This window comes from Pelophylax lessonae (genome assembly GCF_965119305.1).
Source record: "Pelophylax lessonae genome assembly, chromosome: 10".
In the NCBI taxonomy this organism is placed as follows: domain Eukaryota; kingdom Metazoa; phylum Chordata; class Amphibia; order Anura; family Ranidae; genus Pelophylax; species Pelophylax lessonae.
The window spans coordinates 38,648,865-38,668,222 of record NC_138777.1 but is presented as its reverse complement, the minus strand read 5'-3'; the positions used below and the strand labels follow the sequence as shown (position 1 = coordinate 38,668,222).

Below are 19,358 nucleotides of genomic sequence, written 5' to 3'. Positions count from 1 at the left end.
GTCTTTGTCTACAGTTTCCCCCCATATTTCTAATGGAGACACAGCAATAAGAACCTGGCAGTGGTTCTAATCTTACACCACTCTATCCAAATAAAAAAACCTGTTTGGCTAGGCATACTTTAAGGGTACGTTCACATCGGGCGTTTTTATGGGTGGTTTTACAGGCGTTTTTGCAGCATTTTTGTGCAGGCGTTTTTAGGTTAACAAGTGACCAATGAAAAAAAAATAAATATGAAATCTGCCAAAAAAGCTCATGTACTTTTGAGTGATGGGTGTTTTTGCTTAAGACGACAGAATGCTCAGATGTGAACCGGGCCATTGAAATGAATGGGATTTGTCTTGTTGAGCGTTTTTAGAGCTGAGGCTTAAAGCAGAAAATCTCTCAAAAACGCCTAGAACTGTGAATAGAGCCTTAGGATTTTCTTTGTATTTTAACCCGATTTTCTTTGTATTTTAACCCATCACTTGGACCCATAGGGAAAATGTGACAGTTTTTTGGTCCTTGATACCACTCCTGAAACAGTTCCCAATAGAACATATACAGTTAATGTGCACCTCTTCCCACACTATCCAAGTCCCCTCCCCCCCCCCCCCCAAAAAAAAAAAAAAAAATTGTCCTTCGTTAGACTTGACCTGCATTGTCTGGGTTTGGATTGCTGGACCAACTTATACAGTTAATATTGTCAGTTTTAGGAGATTACCACAAATGGACAAAAAAAGCTCATATTTGACATTTTCCGCAGAGATCCGAGCTAATTTTTTCAATTTGTTTTCTGTTACTTATTAGCTATTAATATTATTCAGGGTGGATTTAGAAATGTTGTGGTTTGTCCTTATTGTGTGATGCTCTCTCTAGCTCCTCTTGGAACATCTGGAGTGTCTGGTTTCACGGCATGAGCGCTCTTTGCGAATGACAGTGGTGAAGCGGCAGGCTCAATCTCCAGCCGGAGTGTCGAGTGAAGTCGAAGTTTTGAAAGCACTAAAGTCCCTCTTTGAACATCACAAAGCTTTAGATGAAAAGGTAATGAGTGTGACTGATCCCAAGAGCCATACGCGTGTGACTTACCACAGTTAATACCTTAATGAAGCTGAAAAACTAGTTTGAGAGTGACAGCTTTCTGGTATTCTTCTGTAATATTGTGTATTCTTTCTGCTGTGATCAGATTGATTGGTGACAGCTGGGGTGGTATGCTTTAGCTGAGTGAACAGGAATTTTTTGGACAGTGTTAATAAAGTGGGGAAAAACTTTTATGACTTATGCTCTGTAAAAACAAGTTACCTCTTCAGTACGGCTGCTTACTGTAAAAATCAGTTTAATTCTAGCTGGATCTCAGGCAACGCTCTCCTTCCAGTGCATTGTCTAGCATTTCTTGCTAGTGTACAATGCAGGATTCAAGTTTTGTTTTCCCCTTCTGTCCCCCCAATCCGTTCACCATCCATTTTTTTTTTCTCTCTATGCAAGGTATTCTGTGAATGGACAAGGGGAGAGAACAGGTGGGTAGGCAGCAGGATCTCCCCTTGTGTGCTTACAGAATGCCTTGCAGCAGTGTACTAATTAGAGAACTGTTAAAAACTCCACACTAGACTATATCTATAATATATATAAGACCACTGCTGGCACAGGTCAGTAGATAACCGTAACAAAATATTCCCAAATAAAAGTGCAGCATGTATAGCAAGAATTGAATTGAATACATAAAAGAAAAAAAAAATAGAAAAAATCCTTTGACAACTATACAAGTGACAACATAGCAGTACGTTTTTTTTTTTTTCTAAATTAATAAAAAAAAAACATAGAAGTGAAAAAGTTGGTGATATTCGCAAAAATGTGCGTGGTGACATCAAGTCTGTGTCGTCTGGTAACAGACAGACATGTCACCACACACCATAGGCGTCAGCCAGGATTACGAAATTGCCGATGTTTCGTTCTTTGATGCGTCTTCTATACAGTGCTTTGCGATTTTCAGCCCCCTTGAACTTTTTGACCTTTTGCCACATTTCAGGCTTCAAAAAAGATGTAAAACTGTAATTTTTTGTTAAGAATCAACAAGTGGGACACAATCATGAAGTGGAACGAAATTTATTGGATATTTCAAACTTTTTTAACAAATAAACTGAAAAATTGGGCATGCAAAATTATTCAGCCACCTTTTGCTGCGATTACCGCTGTAAGCTGCTTGGTGTATGTCTCTCAGTTTTGCACATCGAGAGACTGAAATTTTTGCCCATTCCTCCTTGCAAAACAGCTCGAGCTCAGTGAGGTTGGATGGAGAACGTTTGTGAACAGCAGTTTTCAGTTCTTTCCACAGATTCTCGATTGGATTCAGGTCTGGACTTTGACTTGGCCATTCTAACACCTGGATATGTTTATTTGTGAACCATTCCATTGTAGTTTTTCTTTATGTTTTGGATCATTGTCTTGTTGGAAGACAAATCTCCATCCCAGTCTCGGGTCTTTTGCAGACTCCATCAGGTTTTCTTCCAGAATGGTCCTGTATTTGGCTCCATCCATCTTCCCATCAATTTTAACCATCTTCCCTGTCCCTGCTGAAGAAAAGCAGGCCCAAACCATGATGCTGCCACCACCATGTTTGACAGTGGGGATGGTGTGTTCAGGGTGATGAGCTGTGTTGCTTTTACGCCAAACATAACGTTTTGCATTGTTGCCAAAAAGTTTGATTTTGGTTTCATCTGACCAGAGCACCTTCTTCCACATGTTTGGTGTGTCTCCCAGGTGGCTTGTGGCAGACTTTAAACTACACTTTTTATGGATATCTTTAAGAAATGGCTTTCTTCTTGCCACTCTTCCATAAAGGCCAGATTTGTGCAGTATACGACTGATTGTTGTCCTATGGACAGAGTCTCCCACCTCAGCTGTAGATATCTGCAGTTCATCCAGAGTGATCATGGGCCTCTTGGCTGCATCTCTGATCAGTCTTCTCCTTGTATGAGCTGAAAGTTTACAGGGACGGCCAGGTCTTCGTAGATTAGCAGTGGTCTGATTCTCCCATTTCAATATTATAGCTTGCACAGTGCTCCTTGGGATGTTTAAAGCTTGGGAAATATTTTTGTATCCAAATCTGGCTTTAAACTTCTCCACAACAGTATCTCGGACCTGCCTGGTGTGTTCCTTGTTCTTCATGATGCTCTCTGCGCTTTAAACGGACCTCTGAGACTTATCACAGTGCAGGTGCATTTATACGGAGACTTGATTACACACAGGTGGATTCTATTTATCATCATTAGTCATTTAGGTCAACATTGGATCATTCAGAGATCCTCACTGAACTTCTGGAGAGAGTTTGCTGCACTGAAAGTAAAGGGGCTGAATAATTTTGCACGCTCAATTTTTCAGTTTTTTATTTAACAAAGTTTGAAATATCCAATAAATTTCGTTCCACTTCATTATTGTGTCCCACTTGTTGATTCTTCACAAAAAATTACAGTTTTATATCTTAATGTTTGAAGCCTGAAATGTGGCAAAAGGTCGAAAAGTTCAAGGGGGCCGAATACGTTCGCAAGGCACTGTATACTGAGACACGTTTTTAACTTCTAATACGTGTGTGCACTTTATGCTTTTTTATTAAAGCAGTGTTAAGTTTTACACTATGAGTATCTATATTTTATACACCCCCTGATATCGTGAGCGAAGCCGTGGTGGAGAGGAGGGATCCGAGACCGCTATTATCTATGTGGATGGTTTCGGGAAACACTCCCTGAGGCGCTATTTGGCTTTCCATTCATTTGGAGGCCAACTTCTTTTGGTAAACACTAAGCAGCCACCCTCATTGCCTTTTTCGCTGGATGACCTGGAGAGTCGCTTCTCTCTATGCACCTGTCCTTCTTGCCTCTCTTGCAAACATTTCTAGGAATATCACCATCCTTTCTCTTTTGTTCATCGACAGACACAGCGCTCCATAAATCATAACTAGTGGGTTATATTTCCTCCTCCATGAGTAGGACTAGGCACAGCAAAAAACACCTGGCTATGCCCATGGGCCATCCTCAGCTTATATATAACCCCCCCCTCTCTGCTCTAGGTAATCTGTTTTAATCTGTCTAATCAGGAGTAAGGACCTAGGCTCCCGGTTGGGATCTCTTGTCGTAGCAATTTTCTCCTGACTTAAATCTTTTTTGTTCTCTCTGGAGATCTACAATCAAGTACCGGGCTGGGCGACGGGCTGGATAATCTAGATCCAGTGGTCCTGCCAGGCCAGCCAGCAAGCGGGTGCAGACCGCAGCTAAGCGCTAGGTTGGCCGCGACATAGCCTCACGGACAGAGGCTGGCCCGCGAGTTAAACGTCTTGCAGGGTTGCGTACGACCGTGCTTGGGTCTGAGTCGCAGCAGTCCCTTGGCCGATAGCTCCCTTACTTCGGTGGCGAGGAGTTCTGTCTTGAGCATTATCCGCACCATGGAAGGGTAAGTATAGTCCCCCCCACTCTCCCCTTTTGGTGGTTTTCTTTGGGGTGGACGCGGGTAACTTCCAGGGATGTTCGGACCAGCCTGAAAATTCCCTCCACCCATCCTTAAATCCCTCACTGAGATGGGCTTCCCCCACTAGAGTCTGGTGGTGGTCCCTGGGCAGAGAATGCAGTAGTGTTTGTAGCTGATGGTGGCCATTTTCCCTTAGTCTGGCTGGTGTCCGGTTGGTGGCCATGTTTGTGTAGCCGGATGATGTCAGGGGGGCCATTTTCCCTTAGTCTAGGAGATGCTGGAGACAATTGAAGCCTTGTAGGGATGCCGACACTCCTCTTCCTCCCTCCTTAGTTTCCTCTTCCTGTGCCCGGGACATATAAACAGGGATAGCGTCCATGATGATGCTGGGATTGAATTCTTGGCGCTCCGCTGGTTGTTTGGGTGAGTCTTTGGGGGTCCCTGTTATCTCTCTACTGATAGGTAACCTGAGCCCTGAGGGGGGGATCCTTTAGTGCTGCCAAAAGATTGATTTTGTATTGCAAGGTCTTCCTCAGGGTCACATCTCCCCCACTGAGCCCCCTCCATGGAGGTGACGGGTCCCTCGGAACCCCAGCTTCCCATGATTGCACTGACGTCGGTCCTGCAGTCCTTAGTGTCCCGGGTGGAAGTGGCATGTGGGCAAAAGGCCCAGGAGGAAGCGTCCCCTGCCTTCCCTTGCTCAGTCTGTCTTATCGGATTCTGAGCCTGATGCCACCGTGGACGTGGCCCGTCCAGGGGGATTTAATATCGCACCCCCTGATCCATCCGATAGTGAGGATGATTCCTCCATGGTCGCTGCAGCGAATGAAAACGTGCGGGTAGTCGCACTTATCACTGCAGTGCGTGAGTCTTTAAAAATGGAGGATGCGGCTGATGTAGCCATGGACCTGGCTGTGTCGTTTCGTACACACAAGTGACATCGTATTCCAAAGGGGTTTCCTTATGTGTCTTATTTTGACAGGTTTTCCTGTAAGGAATGGGAACAGCCAAAATTACCCTTTGTGGTCCCCAAACGTTTTACTGTACGTTACCCTTTTGAGGAGTTTTTTTTTTTTTTTTTTAAAGTGGACTAGTCCACCAGTGGCGGACCCTCCTGTTTCCAGGTTGAATAAAGCAACCATGATCCCACTAGAGGAATCCCCGTCCTTTAAGGACTTGGCTGACAAGAAAACAAAGGCTGTGGCACGCATCATGTTTACTATGGCTGGTTCGGCATTGCGACCAGTCTTGGCCTCAGCCCTGGTGGCTCCGACCCTAACTGAATGGGCCAAGCTTTTGCTCCAGGGCCTGGGGGTGAGCAGGTCCCCGCTGCTTATGTTGATTTAGCGGACCAGTAGGTCCATGGGCTGCAGTTTATTTGTGATGCAACATTGAAATACAGCTCCTGCGCTGTCCAACAGATTTTTGGTTTCAGTGGTGGGGATTAGGCGCATGCCATTGCTTAAGAATTTGTCCACAGGCCAAGCCTCCAAGAAAGCTTTGCCCTCTGCCCTTTCAAGGTGATCACCTGTTTGGGGCTACCCTGGATGACATCATTTTGGGTATTACTGGATGGGGGGAAGAGTACCTTCCTGCCGCAGTGAGGAAAAGGGAAGGAGCCTCGCCGCAGATGGGGGCCCTTCTTCTTAGCCCATAGAAAATTATTTTGTGCTACTGGGACAGAGAATAAGGGAAATAGATCTTTTAAATCTTCCCCGGGAGGTTCCAAGCAACCTTGGTCGGGAAAGCCTAGAGCTAGCTTCCCAGGACCAGCAGACAAGACTCCTTCAGCATGAAGGACCCAGTATTGGGGGAACATCTTTGCTGGTTTCTGGCCCCATGGACTTCTTTGGTGAGTGTCAAGGAGATCTGCAAATGTTTCTTTTGGTGGTACCCAGAAAGGAGGTCAAAGCTTGTCCTTTTCAGGTTGTTTAGGTCCCGAGTCTCCTTGTGCGTATTTATTCCTTCAAAGGTTCAGGTGATGTCTGAACTACCTAAGGTCCCCCCTATCCCTGTCCAGGGAATTGATTTACCTAGATCTGATTCTATTTCTGATGAAGGTGGTCCTTCCACTGCACAAACTTCAGGGACCACAGGCTGTGATTCACCAGCTGCTGTCACACAGATAGTTCTCTCTCCCATTTTGCATACAGGTTCTGAGTGTGGTGGTATCCACCTTCAAGACAGTTTTGTTTGCACAGTCTTGCGTGCAGCTCCTTTTTAGCAAGTTCGGCTCCACAGGAGGATACCGAAGTTTGCAGGCATCCAAAGGCCACAGTAAGGCCAGTATCATCCTAGGCTCAGGCTTCTTCTGCAGTTCCTGTGAGGAATCAAGAGCGAGGATCTTCCAATCATCCTGGTGGCTGTAAACGTCCCTTGGGAGCTTCCTCTCTGAGAAGACCAGTTGTCCCAAGGGCTGATTTACCATCCTGCTTTACAGTCACTGGTTTTAATAGCTTAGCTATTGAAAGCCAGGTACTGAGGGATAGAGGTCTGTCTGGATCAGAGAGGCCTACTATGGTGAAGGCGAGAAAGTTGTCTTCCAGCAAGATACACCATCGTACGTGGAAAGCGTACGTTTCTTGGTGTGATTTTACTGGCCCTAATTCTCTATCATTTTCTGTGGCTCGGATCTTAACCTTTCTTCAGCAGGGCGTTGATCAGAAGTTGGCCTTGAGTACCATCAAGAGCCAGGTGTCTGCCCTGGCAATCTTCTTTTAATGGCCCCTAGCCACTCACTTTTTAGTTTGTATCTTCATTTAGGGGGTTTGACATGTGGCTCCACCTGTACAGTCTCTTTTGCATTCTACTTGGGCGCCAAGTGCTTCTTGGGTCTTCCGTCATCAGGCTTCAATATCGCAAGTTTACAATTCTATAAGGTAGATACTTTGGCATCTGCAAATGCTTCTTTCGGCTGAAAAGTTTTGCAGGCTGCTGTTTAAGAGGGGCTGTTCCCTCTTTAGGGGTTGTTTTTTCTTTAAACCTTTATTTTTCAGACGGGTCTCCTGTGACCCGGTTAAGGCTTCTGTGTTGTGGTTAAAGCGGTTGTAAACCCAAAGAACAAAAAAAAAAAAAAAAAAAAAAAAAACCTGCAAGACAAAGGCATAATGAGCTAGTATGCATCGCATACTAGCCCATTATGTGTAACTTACCTTAGAACGAAGCCCCGGCACGGACCCCCGGACATCGCTGCGGGCGCTGCCATGATCCCTCGCCGTCTCTTCCGGGTTCGGCGGCTCCGGCGCGGTGATTGGCTGGAAGAGACGGCTCCGGCGCGTTGATTGGCCGGAGCCGCGATGACGTCACTCCCGCAAGCTCCCGGCAAATAGATTGAAGGTCCCCCCGGACCTTCAGAGCGCATGCGCCACTCGCGCGAGCGGCTGCATGCACTGTAAATATCTCCTAAACCATGCCGGTTTAGGAGATATTATTTGTACCTACAGGTAAGCCTTATTATAGGCTTACCTGTAGGTAAAAGTGTCAAAAAGCGGGATACTACCGCTTTAAGGACGCATATGTTTAGCCTTAGGTTATTTTCCCCACCCCTCATTTTCCTTTTGGCACTGCTTTTGGACGTCCCACTTGTTATTTATAGAGCGTTGTGGCCGTCGAACGAAAGAAAATGGTATTTTTGTACTTACAATAAAATCCAGTTCAGCGACGGACACAGCACCAACCCCTCTATGGAGTTCTGATACTTTTAATACTGCTTGCTACTAAACTGATTACCTAGAGCAGAGAGGGGGGTTATCAACCAACTGAGGACGGGCCATGAGCGTAGCCAGGTGTTTTTTGTTCTGTCTAGTCCTACTCCTGGAGGAGGCAATATAACCCACTAGTTATGATTTTATGGAGCGCTGACTGTCAAACTCAGAGTAATTGATTTTACGGTAAGTACAAAAATCCTATTTTTTCACTTCTAGGGACTTACTTTTTTATGTATTGAACTCATTTATACATTGTCACTTGCATGAGGTGCTTTGTGCCGTCTTTAGGTAAAGCCAAACTGTGGCAACTTTAAAATTGCTAAGCAGGCAATGAAATCAGGCACTTAAAGTGCACAAGTTTCCATAACATGAAAATATCCCTTGAGCTATGGAACACGTGTCACTCTTATTATTCAAATCTCAACCAGCGGCAACTGTCAAGAGCACATGACTGCCTCTCATGCTTTTAATATTGATGTGCATGTATGAGGAATGGCCATAATGAGCAACAGCAATGCATAGAGGTGAAAGGACCCAAGATTTCAAGCATAAAGATGGCCAAAATTAATGTAAAAACATTTCCAAGTGCTCAATAAAGTATGTAAACACCTTAGGGATGCCTATCACAAAGTACTGCCAATTTTAAGATGACGCCCGGGTTAGATTGAATTAACTTATAGAAGTTTGCTGTATGTTCCTCTTAGGCGATTTCTTGTATAGGTTACCTGTACTGAGAGAAATGTGCATTGGTTCCTTTTTTTTTGTCCATGTTGGTGCGTTAAGCAACCCATTCATATGAATAGGCTGCCCTAATGCAGCACGCCTTATTGTACTACATAACGCACATAAGTTGAATGCAAACACAAAGAATTGCCCTGGTGTACAGTTCATTATGCTTTAATTCTTCAAAAAAATAGCTGCCCTTATCTGTTTTATCTGTTATATACTATTTCCTAAAACCCCCATTGTATTGATGAACCTAATCCAAAAGGCAGTAGTTCCACCTGGTGGTAGACATTCCACTGGTGGGGGAACGGTGATCTATTATGTGGCTGCATCTGCTGTGTTCTTGGGACAGGTGGTAGCCTAGAATATGCCTTACTGAAATAGATAATGGGAGGCTCTCAATGTACAGTGTTTGCTTTCCCAAACTAGCCACCACATTATGTAATGACTGACATCTGTAATCCTGAAGCCAGTATCTTGTGTTTAGGTGAGAGAACGGTTACGAGTGGCTCTGGAGAGATGTAGCTTGTTGGAAGAAGAGCTGGCGGTAACACACAAAGAGGTGAGTTGTAATTCTGACATCTCGGCCTTTAGTACCTTTTGACCACACAATACTTTGTCGTTGTCGCTGGCTTTTCTAATTCAACTGTGCATTACCTTGGCAGCTTATGATTTCTCGAGAACAGAACAATCAAAAGAAGATCTATAATGATGTGACCAGAGACCAGAACCAAGATCAAGAAAATGCACCAAACACTAATGGAAAGGTGAGAGCTATCGTTGAGCTAGCATTAGATGTACAGTAGATATTGTGGCAATAGGGTCTACCCTGGAAAGATAATATTTTGTCTTCTGTTATCCTTTAGCCTAGTTATAGACATTTCACAGTGTGACAATCAATTTCCTATAATTTACACACTGGATATATAATGTTTGCAGATTGACGAGGGAAGGATTCAAATTAATTTCTCTGTGGAAAGTCCATAGTTGTCACCTTTAGAGTACAAAAAGTGTTTTAAAAGTTGGTTTTCTTTTTTTTTTTTAACTGTTCAGGACTAAGAACCTGTACGCCAAGGGCTCTTGATAAGACTTGATAGCAAACTGTTCAGTAACCCTCACTAGTGTAATTTTTCATATGTTTGTAATGTACAGTTTGAATTCCCTGAAACCAATGTCAAAATTTTTGTTTATATATGACAGAGGTCATCTGATGACTCTTTAAGTCACAACGAGGACCTATCGAAAGTAATGGAGCTCCAGGATGTGATCGATAAACAAAATAAGGAGCAGAGCCAGATGAAGGAACGTCTGGCTGTCCTGTCCAACCGGGTCACTGAGCTGGAGGAAGATCTCGACACAGCAAGGAAGGATCTCATCAAATCAGAGGAAATGAACACAAAACTGCAACGGGATGTACGAGAGGTGAGTGTACAAATTGGCCTGTGGTGGAATAGGAGAAAAGTAGATAGAAGTTCCTTTAGAGGAAGACCTTTAGCAGGCTGGAATATATGCAAAAGATGTTGCCCCTCTAATTTTGAAATGGTGTAACCCAGGGATGTGCAATCTTTTGACCTTCCTGGACCACATTGAAAGAAAAGGAATTGTCTTGGGCCTTACATAAAATACACAATAAGGAAAGCTGATGATGAGTAGAAAGTCGGGCAAATCACAAGTTGATGATCACTAATCTAGATAATGTACCTATCTGAGTTATAAAACTTAGTTTCTCTTTCGTTCATTGACGGACACAGCTCCTGATCTTCTTAACCATTGGGTTATACTGCACCCTACGGACACAGCTCCTGATCTTCTTAACCATTGGGTTATACTGCACCCTACAGAAGTATAAATATACATATTTTTGTCCCTCCAGTTATGACTGACAGGCCCCTTCAGCATGAAGGTGCGCCCTCACCCGTATCTGGAGTGGGTTAACGTCTTTGCTGGTTCTCGGACCCATGGACTTCCCTGGTACAAGACAAGTGGGTCCACGAAGTCATACGGTCCGGCTACACGATCGAGTTTCGTTCTTACCCTCCGGAAAGTTTCTTCCCTCCAATGTGCGACTGTCCCCGGTCCGCTTACAGGCTCTTTTTGGGGCGGTGCAAGACCTTTCTTTTTAAAGGGTGATGGTCCCGGTTCTGACTTCTGAACATTTTCAGGGGTTTTATTCAAGCCTGTTTACAGTCCCCAGGAAGGGAATGCAAGGTGCATCCACTTCTGGATCTTTAATGTGCTGAACTGCTTTGTGCGGATGCAGAAGTTCAGAATGGAGTCCATTCGCACGGTGGTGGCTTCACTGCATCAGGGGGATTTTCTTGTCTCCGTCAACTTTAAGGACGCTTACCTTAACATTCCAAAGTGTTGGCCCCGGTGCTAGCATTGTTACGCCAATGGGGGATGGCGGTCCTGGGCTACTTGGACGACCTCCTTCTGCGAGCGTAGTCTGTTACTGCTCTGGTGGAAAACCAGGACATCACCATACGAGCTTGAGGGTGTTTGGCTGGATTCTGAATTTTCGGGAAGTCTTCTCTGGTTGCGTCCACAAAGCTGGACTATCTGGGTCTGACTCTTCCTTAGCCAGAGGGCTCATTCCTCTGGACAAACTCCAGAAACTGCAGGCTGTAATTTTGTCTCATTCTGGGCCTGATGGTGTCTACCTTTTGAGGCGGTTCCATTTGCACGGTTTCATACGAGGTCTCTGCAAGGGAGATTCTGCCCAAATGGGACAAGAATCTGCAGTCTCTGGAAAATCCAATCCAGCTGAGCCGGGGAAGGAAAGAGTCCCTGATATAGTGACTTCCTGCTTTGGCTGGGCAAATCCTTCCTCTCCTTGTACTGGACAGTGTTCACCACGGATGCCAGCCTGTCCGGCTGGGGAGGCGTCCTCGACATTATTTCTGCTGGGGGGGTGGGGGTCTGGACACTTGAGTCCAGACTACCGATCAATGTCTTTGTACTCTGAAGCAATCAGACTGTGCCTGGAACATTGGATGGATCATCTTCAGGGATGTACAGTGTGCATTCAATCGCCACATGGCTTATGTCAATCACCAGGGTGGCACAAGAAGTGTGGAGGCAGCCGGCATTCTAAGTTGAGCAGAACAGTTCATTCCAGCCCTCTCCGCCGTACACATTCCTGGGGTGGAAAACTGACAGCCGAATTACCACAGTTGGCAGGCATTGGACCACGGGGAGTGGTCCCTTCATCCGTAGGTGTTTTATCAGTTGTGTCTCTGGTGGGGCATCCCGAGGTGGATCTGTTGGTGTCCCGGCTCAACAGAGAGGTGCAGAGGTTTGCGGTTCGGTCACGGGATCCTCTGGCGGCCCCGTGGATCAGTATCATTATAGTTACTCCTTCCCTCCTCTCAAGCTTCTACCAAGACTTCTACGCAGGATTGAGGCAGAAGGGATTCCGGTCATCTTAGTGGTCCCAGACTGGCCTTGCCGGGCTTGGTATGCCGATCTGGTGTGGCTGGTCACCGACGTTCCTTGGAAGCTTCCTCTCAGGGAGGATCTGCTGTCCCAAGGACCAATCTTCCATCCTGCTTTACAGTCGCTGGCTTTGAAGGCTTGGCTGGTGAACGCCAGGTTCTGATGGGTAGAGGTTTTTCTGAGTCATTGATTCCAACGCTGTTAAAAGCTAGGAAATCTTCTTCTAGGAAGATCTACCATCGTACATTGGAAGACGTACATTGCATTGTGTGAGTCTCTTGGGGTTCATCCTCGCTCTTTTACGGTGGCTCAGACCTTGACCTTCAACGTGGGATTGAGCAGAAACTGGCCTTGGGTATTATCAAGGTTCAGGTGTCGGCCTTAATGGTCTTCTTTCAACGGCCCATGCCCACTTACTCCTTGGTGCATACTTTTCTTCAGGGAGTTAGGCACTTGACGCCTCCAGTGCGGTCTCTGTTGCCACCTTGGGACCTCAATATGATGCTCTGTCCTCCAGAAGCCCCCTTTTGAGAATCTTCTGGAGATTCCCCTGCTTATGGTGTCCCAGAAGGTGGCCTTTTTGGGGGGGTTTGCGCAGGGTGTCGGAAATTGGCTGCCTTATCTTGTTGTTCACCTTACTTGGTGATTCACAGAGATAAGCTGGTTCTTCACCCCTGTCTGTGGTTCCTTCCAAAGGTTGTCTCTGATTTTCATTTGATTGAAGACCTTGTTTTGCCTTCCCTGTGTCCCAGGCCAAAACATCCGAAGGAAATTGCTTTGCATGCCTTGGATGTGGTCCGGGTGAATAGGGTGTACTTGGCAGCTACGGAGTCTTTTTGGAAATCAGACTCCCTATTTGTTCTTGCTCATAGGCCTCGGAAAGCGCTGTCCGCTTTCTCTGCGACCATTTCCAGATGAACCAGACAGACGGACGGTCAAATTCTGCTTGTGTATATAGAGCCGCGGTTGCCTGCAGTGCAAGCCGCGGCTAGTTGAGTAACGGCGCATTTCCTCCGATTGGGCTTCCATGGAGATCTCCGTGGAAGCCCAATCGGGAGGAAACGCGTCAGTGCGAAGGAGTCGTCGTGCTGTCACTCAACCAGCTGCTGCTTGCACTGCAGGCAACTGCGGGGCTATATACATAGGAAGAATTTTATCATCCTTTTGTACGTGTTCTTCCATATTCTAATAAGTTATTTTATATGGGAATAATGCACTATTGGCCTCTTTCCTTATTCCAATTATGGTAAACTGGACCTTGAATTGAGCCAGGAGCACCAGGAGTCCCTCTTCATATATGATTTCCAGAGAGCCTGCACTATAACCAATAGCCTGAAAATATTGGGATCTGGTAAGCAGCCCCTTTTTATATATAGGTGTGGGTTTTGGTACAGCACTTCTTGGTTTTCATCATAAAGGTTCTCCTTTTGGACCAAATTCTTTGCTTATCTGACCTTTTACCAATTTCATTCTGGTAAGAAGCAAATCTGTGAGGTGGTGGGAAACCTTCACATCCCATTTGTATTATGATCACCGTCACTTTTGAAATACCAGTCCACCATTTATTCACGTTTCAACCTCAGCACCTGTGGATATTCAATTGAACTTTATTGTTGGGAATTATTGCACCTTCACGTTTTGACTTTATTTTTGTGTGATAATTGCATTATATTGTTTAAGGAATTCTTTTTAGGAATATTCACGTTGCATCCAGTTTATTTATTTTCGTTATCACCATTTGTTCAAAAGGTCAAGTTTTTGGTATCCCAAAACACTTGTTTATGATGACAACATTTTAGCGCACCTGACTTTTTTTTATCACCCCTACATATACTCACGTACTAATGTAAACACATGGGACACCTATGCCTGAAAACGTTGATTGCAATACACGTTGCATATCGCCTCGCACGTCAGAATGAGAGTAATAATTCTAGTACCAGACCTGCTTTGTAACGCTAAACTAATGACCTATATGGGGCTTTTAAAGCGTCGCCAATGTAAAATAAAGGGTACTGTAGTTTGCCGCCATTTGACGGGTGCATGCAATTTATAGTTCAACACATTGGTTATCTATTTACTTGGGGCAACCTCTGCTTTTATATTTTACCAAAAATTGGGTAATTTAATTGCGTTTGTCCCCCCCCCCCCCCCCCCCTACAATTACCTTTTTAAATGCATTTTTTACTGAAATTTTGTGTTTCCTAGACCTTTGCGGTATTATCGTGTGACATAAAAAATTGGAACTACCACTAACTGCTTGGCTTCGGGAACATTTTCCATATTCCACCTGTAAGCTTTGTTAAATAAAAACTGGCTCCTAACTTTTTTAGCTGGCTCCTAGATTCAAAGCAGATTTGTGAAGCCCTGCCTTAAACTTTTCCACTTTTTTTATGACACCTTGCAACCTTCCTGATTAGGTAATTATGTACACATGAAAATATCTTTTGAGGTATAAACGGAGCTTGGTTTTTTACCAGCTAATAATATGCATATGTTAAAAGATTACCAGAAAACGTCCAAAAATGAACCAAAACTAGTAACAGTAGCGCTGATAGAACGATACAGTAATGATATTCCTCCACACACAATAGTGTTAAATGTGTACAGTCTCTTTAAATATCATGTGTAAAGTCTCTTAAAATCTCCACTGCTTTGGATAAATTCGTGGGATTAAAGGGTCACCACCACACAAATCCTTCACCCAGGTGCTCAATGAGGGGAGTGGCAACTCACCAGATCATGTGGCCCTCCTATTCTCATAGGAAGGGCTACAAGGTGTAAAACAAAGATCTCCTCCAGTCAAATCACCACCACACGATCCTGTCTCTCCCTGCAGGAACTCCTCTCTCCTCTCAATGATTCAGCAATGCACCGTGTTAAAGGCAAAAGAGAGGGGGACACCCACTAGAGTGATATTGTTTCAACTCCACATTTATTCACACAAAAAATCCAAATAAAATGTACTCACAAACAAACATAGTATAAAGCCTCCAACAATATAATCGTATGGGAAGTCTCTCGGTATTACCACTCGGCCCTCCGCAAGGCTGGCTCACCCTCTCCGCGCTGATGTACCAGGCTGCACCGACCTCCGTGGTAGCTCCGATCACTTCCCAACGCCGTAGGATTCACTCCCTGACATGTTTCGTCATATCCGACTTGTTCACAGGGAAGTGAACCCTACGGCACGGCGTTGTATTTAAACCTAAGCAAAGTGGAACTTACTCCTAAGGAATTACATATTCTTGATCAAGGGCTGAAGTGTGCACCTCAACGCCCTATGAACAAATTTAATGTTTACATAGATACCCATAAATACATCAGGAAACTTACTTTGAAAAAACATTTCCTGAATAATCCAATCACATCAAGGTCGAATGTGAATGGAGGGGGTATGATAAACAGTGGTTTAAAGAATAAGTCCCTTATGAATCCTAAAGTTAACCAAAATCATTATGTAGAAGTATTCAAAAACTCGGTATTGGAGGATCTGCAGGAACTTATACCAAATAAGAGAGTGTTAAATGGGTGCAGACACATTATCGAGGGTCTTGAGTCTCTAGAAAAGAGAAAAGATATCATTATAAGGCCAGCGGACAAGGGAGGAGGTGTGGTGGTGTTGGACAAAAGTTTTTACCACCAACAGCTCTCTAATATGCTTGGTGATACGAATACATATGTTAAGTTATCGTCTGACCCTACTGCCAGATTTGATGAAGAATTAAAAAGTTTGGTAGAGTTTGGGTATAGGACGTATGCTCTTACTAAAAAGGAGAAAAAATATCTAACACCAAGCGTGTGTAGGATTCCAACAATCTACACACTGCCTAAAATACATAAGGATGCTAATTGCCCCCCAGCACGTCCGATAGTCAATGGTATTGGATCTGTATCAGCTAGATTAGGCCAATACCTTGACAAATTTCTGCAGCCGAGTGTGGTTAACACAAAAGCTTTTTTGAAAGACACCAAGGACTTGTTGATCATGTTGGGTGATGTGTTTGTGGGGGAGGACGCGCCGGCCTTCTTAGTGACGGCCGACGTGTCCTCTCTCTATACCATCATCCAGCATGATGATGCTCTACTGGCCCTCAATTGGGCTTTATGTAGGAGAGATGAAGTTCCTTTCGCACAAAAACGTTTTATCCAGAGGTCTCTTGATTTTTGTCTCTCCCACAATTATTTTTGGTTTAATAATTGTTTTTATAGCCAGAAGACCGGCGTGGCTATGGGGGCTAAGTTTGCCCCCAGCCTAGCAAACATTTTTATGGCCGAGTGGGAGGACAAGTTTGTTTTTAATCAACACAAAGCAGAACTGCGATTTTATAAACGTTTTATTGACGATATTTTATTCATCTGGGAAGGTTCGGAGGAATCCCTGTTATCTTTTATGACCCACCTGAACTCAAACCAAAACAACATTCGGTTGGAGTTCCATTGGGATCAAAACACTATCCAATTTTTAGATGTGACAATTTTCAGATATATGAATGGTTTTGCGACGAAAGTCTTCTTCAAGCAGACCGATCGTAACAGTTACCTGTCCATCATGAGCGGCCACCACCCAACGTGGTTAAAAAACATACCTAGGGGCCAGTTCATGAGGGTCCGGAGAAATTGCACATTTGATCATGATTTTATAGCCCAATCAGGAATAATTAAGGAGAGATTCCTGCAGAAAGGCTATAATGAGGAAAATCTAGATCAGGAAATTAAGAAGATTTTGGACCAACCACGGGCAGAATGTCTGAAACCAAAGAGCAAGGTTTTGGACAACAAAAAAGAATGGAGTTTTCTTTCAGATTATTCTAGTGACTATAAAAATATAGAAGCCATTTTTAAGAAACACTGGCCACTTTTACTGAAGGATCGCACATTAGGTACGGTAATACCACCAAATCCTTCTTTCATTTACCGCAAGGCTCCAAACTTTGGAGACCGGGTAGTTAGGAAAATTCTAGACCCCCCCAAATGTTTCCTTTTTTCCGGATAGAAAGGGCTTTCATACTTGCGGGCGTTGCCGCGCTTGTTTTTTTGCCGGCACAAATTTGAAAAAGAGGAGTGAGTTTTATGTGCCAGCAATTAACAAGCACTTTAAAATCCAAAACCTTATTACTTGCGACACAACCCATGTCGTATATGGTCTGATGTGTCCGTGTAATAGGATTTATATTGGTCGTACAAAACGTACCCTAAAAAAACGCGTAGGGGAACATATTACGAACATTTTAACTGGTTTTAAAGATCATAGTGTCTCTGAACATTTCAGAAGACACCACAATCAGGATCCCCGCAGTTTACATTTTTGGGGTATTGAAAGGGTTACCCCTTCATGGAGGGGGGCAAACTGGGTGAGAGAATTATCCAAGTGCGAAACTAAGTGGATTTTCCTCACCCAGGCCCTGGATCCCAAAGGTTTGAATATCGACCTAGATTTAAACTGCTTTATCAGTGATTTGTGATTTTATGGATAGTGTATATTTATATGGAATTTTATTATTCTGTTTTTTCTATTAATTATTGTCCTTTTACAATATCGTCTATTTTTAGTATTTATAGTTTTATCGTTTTTATACATTTGTCATGTATTTCAAGCCATTGTTTCCCTTTTTCTCCTGTGAGGGTTATTCTTGTCTGTTTTATATTTTTAAATCTGGATGGATAACAATTGTATTGTTTTTATCTATATATTACTGAATCCACATATATACATTTAATTTGATTTTAATGTTTATTATCTTTTGATTGTGTATCTGGTTTGTTATTAAGGAATGTTGACACGATATCGGTATTGGCCCTAACAGGTTAATATCGCAGTCTTTATCCGGTAAAATGGAGAGGAACTAGCGTGTACCCGAAATTAGGTGGTGGGTTGATATATCCATTATTCGGGATGCTAATAGAATACCTGTAAAAAATAAGCACTATGCAGTGCTATCCCGGGAATTAGCATAAATGGGTGTGTTTATCCACGCCATCCGTTGTGCTGGTATCCATAGGAACTAGCATAGAGGGGCCGTTCTACAGGACGTGACCTGTAGGTGTCAGCATTCCGTCCTCTTTAAATACAACGCCGTGCCGTAGGGTTCACTTCCCTGTGAACAAGTCGTATATGACGAAACATGTCAGGGAGTGAATCCTACGGCGTCCGGAAGTGATCGGAGCTACCACGGAGGTCGGTGCAGCCTGGTACATCAGCGCGGAGAGGGTGAGCCAGCCTTGCGGAGGGCCGAGTGGTAATACCGAGAGACTTCCCATACGATTATATTGTTGGAGGCTTTATACTATGTTTGTTTGTGAGTACATTTTATTTGGATTTTTTGTGTGAATAAATGTGGAGTTGAAACAATATCACACTAGTGGGTGTCCCCCTCTCTTTTGCCTTTAACACGGTGCATTGCTGAATCATTGAGAGGAGAGAGGAGTTCCTGCAGGGAGAGACAGGATCGTGTGGTGGTGATTTGACTGGAGGAGATCTTTGTTTTACACCTTGTAGCCCTTCCTATGAGAATAGGAGGGCCACATGATCTGGTGAGTTGCCACTCCCCTCATTGAGCACCTGGGTGAAGGATTTGTGTGGTGGTGACCCTTTAATCCCACGAATTTATCCAAAGCAGTGGAGGTTTTAAGAGACTTTACACATGATATTTAAAGAGACTGTACACATTTAACACTATTGTGTGTGGAGGAATATCATTACTGTATCGTTCTATCAGCGCTACTGTTACTAGTTTTGGTTCATTTTTGGACGTTTTCTGGTAATCTTTTAACATATGTACAATTTTTAAGTAGCTGCGGTAGGTCTGTAATTGGACACATTTAACCATCAATTAATCAGCGTGTGCGCAGGGGATATAATTTATTTATCATTTGTTGGTATTTATTTTATATATTTTTTCATTCTAATAATATGCATGCTGGCCTAAATGGGTACCACTATTTTTTGTATGGTTGTGGGTTTATATCAAACGATAATGCTGAGCACACACACATTAACCCGTGTTGTGTGTTTTAAATTCCTTTTTGGTGTAGAGTTTCGTACATTAAATCAT

At 43.9% G+C, this 19,358-nt stretch overlaps 1 protein-coding gene across 14 annotated transcripts in view; it reads left to right on the top strand.

Annotated features, from left to right (window-relative positions):
• The window catches only part of PPFIA1 (PTPRF interacting protein alpha 1), a 250,246-nt gene that overhangs the window by 83,106 nt on the left and 147,782 nt on the right, over positions 1–19,358 (top strand). For all 14 annotated transcript variants that reach the window (XM_082270052.1, XM_082270051.1, XM_082270050.1 and 11 more), the window contains exons 4-7: positions 857–1,021; positions 9,356–9,430; positions 9,534–9,635; positions 10,069–10,290. In XM_082270052.1, coding sequence (XP_082126178.1) covers positions 857–1,021; positions 9,356–9,430; positions 9,534–9,635; positions 10,069–10,290 — 564 coding nt within the window. The remainder of the gene's footprint in view (positions 1–856; positions 1,022–9,355; positions 9,431–9,533; positions 9,636–10,068; positions 10,291–19,358) is intronic.